At 49.4% G+C, this 4483-nt stretch overlaps 1 protein-coding gene across 1 annotated transcript; it reads right to left on the bottom strand.

Annotated features, from left to right (window-relative positions):
- Positions 1-6: 6 nt before the first annotated feature.
- Positions 7-4477, bottom strand: LOC124233351 (keratin, type II cytoskeletal 6A; the record flags this gene model as incomplete). The annotated part of the gene is made up of 9 exons (XM_046650496.1): positions 7-23; positions 137-171; positions 391-611; positions 1439-1564; positions 2057-2221; positions 2343-2438; positions 2593-2653; positions 2999-3213; positions 4154-4477. Coding segments are annotated over 9 exons (1260 nt in total), but the record flags the coding sequence as incomplete, so codon positions are not given.
- Between the last annotated feature and the right edge of the window lie 6 nt (positions 4478-4483).

Below are 4483 nucleotides of genomic sequence, written 5' to 3'. Positions count from 1 at the left end.
GGAGACGGTGGACTGCACCACGGCTGTGGACGGGAGAGGGACAAGGACACACAAGACTCGGTGAGCTCATTCTGCCAGCCTGAGTCCAGTCAGAAAAATACAAGGGCAAGGGAGGGAGGCAAGGAAAAGTACTTACAGATGTTGACTTGTCCAACGCCTTCCCCACTCAGCCTAGGAGGAAGGAAAGACAGAGGGCATGAGACCTCAGAGAGCCACCGCTGGACCAGTGTGGGAAGCCTCAGTGTTGAGCATAGTCAGTGGGGTAAATGCTTTTAAATAGTCCTCTGAAAGTAGCAATTATGGCCACCACTAGAGTGCCTTAACCTTGCTCACTGCCTGGACATCCTGGAGATGGACCCAGATGTTTAGAAGGTTGTGTGAATTACCCACCTGCACTCCTCGCCCTCCAGCAGCTTCCTGTAGGTGGCGATCTCCACATCCAGGGCCAGCTTGACATTCATCAGCTCCTGGTACTCCTTCAGCAGCCGGGCCATGTCTTGCTTGGCCTTCTGCAGGGCATCCTCCAGACCAGCCAGCTTATTCTTGGCATCCTTGAGGGCCATTTCTCCACGCTGCTCAGCATCAGCAATGGCAGTCTGCAGGTTGGCGCACTACAGGGGGAACAGGCAGAACGAACTTGCAATGTAGGCTTCCAGAGGAGACTAACCCTGGTTCTTCTTTTCCATTAAGGAAGGTTTCTAGAGCCCAGAGTTCATGAGTCTTTGTCCAGTCTTTGTCCATTCTGTAAACCTATCTAGTCTGGGAGCCAGTGAGAAAACCTATGCCTCTGTGTGTTAACCAGCCTGCATGAGGATGTGAGTGGCGACTGGTGGAAGTTACTACAGCAGACATAAGACCAGGGGACATTGGAAGAAATGGACTCACTGGTTTGTTTTGAATGTGACAGTTTTAGAAACGTCCACATTTCATATGGATGCCACACTAACTTATAGAAACTACAAACATCCTCAGCGCGGTGATGAGTTTCACATCAAAGAGTCGAGACCTTGACTTCCTTCCACCTCACAATTTTAGGTAACAACGATCTTCATCCTGTGTTCTTACTTGACTGTCTTCTTCACATTGACTCTCGAGAAGGTGTGCAACAATCTTCCTCACTTTCTGGTCTGCCCTTTCCTTTCTCAATTGCTCCTTGTATTCCCAAATCAACAGTTCTTACATAATCTCTTCTCAATGCCTCTAGACTATATTTTTACCTCTCTGATCAGTCGGGATTGGTCCTGCCACGTGACTTCATCTTTCGCTAGTCTTTGCATCCATCTCTCCTAACCTGTGGGAACTCATTAAGGAGGAGCTGCGTGCCCTCTGCTCCCTGCAGTTCCCTCAGTGCCCAGGAATTTCCCAGTGATGGTGAGAGTGCCTGCTGGTCTACTAAGGAGACAATGATGCTTTTCTTCCCCACAGTCCCCCAGCGTACCTGCTTCTTGACGTGGTCGATCTCAGATCTCAGCCTCTGGATCATGCGGTTGATCTCAGAAATCTCCTGCTTGGTGTTGCGCAGGTCGTCGCCATGTCTGCCCGCTGTGACCTGAAGCTCCTCGTACTGCAGTCCAGAGGGAGAGAAGGCGGTGTATATGGGCTTTAACACACTAAAGGTGACTTTCACTTCTGAATCAGACATTCATTAAACTTGAACCTAATGCCTTCTCTACCAGGGATTTTGGGAAGAGTTGACATTATAAGATCACTGGATCCTGTACACCGATCTCAGGCCATCTTTGTTATGGGACCACTGCCTGTCTAGTTCTCTTTGGGACCAGCAAGGGTCTGTACTTTGTTTCTGAGCCAGCATCAGGGTGAAGGTAAAGCAGAGATCACTAGCTCTTTATCTATGGTAGCTTTTCCTCCGCATTTGGTTTGACTTACAAGACTTGGACATAAATTCTGTAGATGTCTACTCTATGAGTGAAGGGAACACATCCTGTGAGAGGACTCCAGCTTCCTCGAAGTCGATTTCCCCATCGAGCCTGTAGCCTGGTTGGTCTTGAGAGAGGGGGCAGAGGGGTTCCTCAGCAGCTGCCAACTCACTGCTCACCTTGCTCTGGTACCAGGACTCAGCCTCAGCCCGGCTCCTCTGAGCGATCTCCTCATATTGGGCTTTGACTTCGGCGATGATGCTGTCCAGATCCAGGCTACGGTTGTTGTCCATGGAGAGGACCACAGAAGTGTCTGAGATGTGGGTTTGCATCTGAGCCAGTTCCTGCAGAACACGAGATCGTCAGATCATCTCTTCCTGTGACATTTACAGAGGGACCCAACCCAAGGTCTTGCACCCTTTGCAGAGCCCCACAGGGTAAATCCAAGGGAGTGGAGATGCTTACTGCGTCATAGAAGGCTCTCAAGAAGTTGATCTCATCTGTGAGGCTGTCTACCTTGGCTTGTAGTTCAACCTTATTCATGTAGGCAGCATCCACATCCTATGGAATAAGCCAACAGTTGAGTCAGCTGAGCTCTCCTTCCCAGTCTGCCCATCTTTTAGTCTCCCTACTATTCTCCTGTCTGATGTGGGCAGGGACCCCGTGTCCTCTCTTTCTGCAAACAAACATGAGCGCCTGACCTCAAGCAGCTCACCTTCTTCAGAGTGACAAATTCATTCTCTGCTGTCGTGCGCTTGTTGATTTCTTCTTCATATCTAGAATTAGAAAGGGATGAGGCGTAATTGAGCTGGTGGTGAAGATGATACTGAAACAACAGCCTAGAATCTGAACTTTCCATACAATGGATACACCCAAATTGAGCTTTCCTGCCAGTGAGCCTGAAGGATGATTTTTTGAGTCCTTAAATATTTTCCTCTTTACTCTCCTCATCCACCTATATGGCCCATTTGCCCTCCGGGGTTTGCTTTTGGGCAATAACTGTGCTTTTCATGTCCATGGACATGTTTTTCTAGGATTCATGCCCACACCTGACCTGGTCACCCAGTAGTCTTGAACTGTGCGCCTCAGGAAACTGAGCCCATGTCCCTCCTGGAACTCACTTATTCTTGAAGTCCTCCATCAGGTCCTGCATGCCCCTGAGCTCCGAGTCCAGGCGGCTTCTCTCCCCGAGGATACTGTCCAGCTGTCTCCTGAGGTTGTTGATGTACTGCTCGAACAGAGGCTCCAGGTTCTGCCTCACGGTCCTGGTGCCCTGCTCCTGGAGCAGGGTCCACTTGGTGTCCAGGACCTTGTTCTGCTGTTCCAGGAAGCGCACCTGGAGGAAGACAAGGTGGTTATTTGCCAGACAAAGGAAGGAAGCAAGAGATGTGAGTTATCAGGTCCCCAAGCAGGCCTGGTGGTCACCGCGATGCTGGGCCTCTACAGAGCATGTACAGAGGCTCAGGCTGACAGGTCGTGTGCCCCACATCGTTTACTTGCCCCCCACACAGATCTCACTGATGAAACCTACCCCTGAATCTACTCCTTGCCCTCCAAGTTATGGAAGCTACAGTGCCCTTCAACATCTCATCTCTCTCTCTTATTGAGTGCCATCACAAATCTAGTTAAATCACAAATTTAATTAAAAATATTTTCCTGATATAATATGAAATTTTTTTAAGAGAGTTCCTTAGTTAAAGGGATGTCAAATCTTTAGAATCTAATGATTTTAAATTCCTTTCTACTTAATGAGTGGATTCCAATCTAACTCTCCATTTAGCGCCCTAGTGTCTTCTAAATAAACTTCCTCAATGGCCATATTCTGGTTCTACTAGTTTAGTATTTCTATGGATTTATCAATGCTTCTGAGTTCTTTTCTTCTAATCCAGCAAGAAAATATTTTCTTTTTGTTTTTCTTTCCCTCTTGTCTAGAGCTCTAGCCAGTTTTCCATTGTAATTTTCTTCTTAACCTCTTCGACTCTTCAGAAGGTAAAGCCAGCCCATTGCATTCTCTCATTTCCCCATATCTGCTTCAAGGTTATCAAAAGTTGAGAATTCTTCCTAGGCAGGAATGAGGGACATTTAAGGCTCAGTATCTCTAGATGATGTCCATCACCTCCTGCCTGTGCTCAACATGGAGCCCACCTGGCATCCCAGGGGACAGCTAGCCTGGGTCCCCTTACCCCTCTCCCCTTGTCTCCTCCTGGTAGGACATTCATGGTTCTCTAGTTTGGGGACTCTGAAATCCTCCTGGAGGGCGGGTCCTCCCGGCTCACCTTGTCGATGAAGGAGGCGAACTTGTTGTTGAGGGTCTTGATCTGCTCCCGCTCCTCAGTTCTCACCCGCTGGATGGTGGGGTCGATTTGCAGGTTCAGAGGAGTGAGGAGGCTCTGGTTGACGGTGACCTCTTGGATGCCTCCAGGAGGGCACACAGGGAAGCCAGAGCCCCCATAGCCACCAACAAAGCCAGCGCCACCACCGAGCCCAAAGCCAGCACCAGCTCCACCGCCGAAACCAAATCCACTCCCAGCTCCACCTCCAAAGCCAAAGCCACCTCCAACTCTGCCACCATATCCGCCACTGATGGCACAGCTGCCCCCTCCGAT

The sequence above is a fragment of the Equus quagga genome, unplaced genomic scaffold (genome assembly GCF_021613505.1).
Source record: "Equus quagga isolate Etosha38 unplaced genomic scaffold, UCLA_HA_Equagga_1.0 198223_RagTag, whole genome shotgun sequence".
Lineage (NCBI taxonomy): Eukaryota > Metazoa > Chordata > Mammalia > Perissodactyla > Equidae > Equus > Equus quagga.
This window is presented reverse-complemented; position numbering and strand designations above follow the sequence as displayed.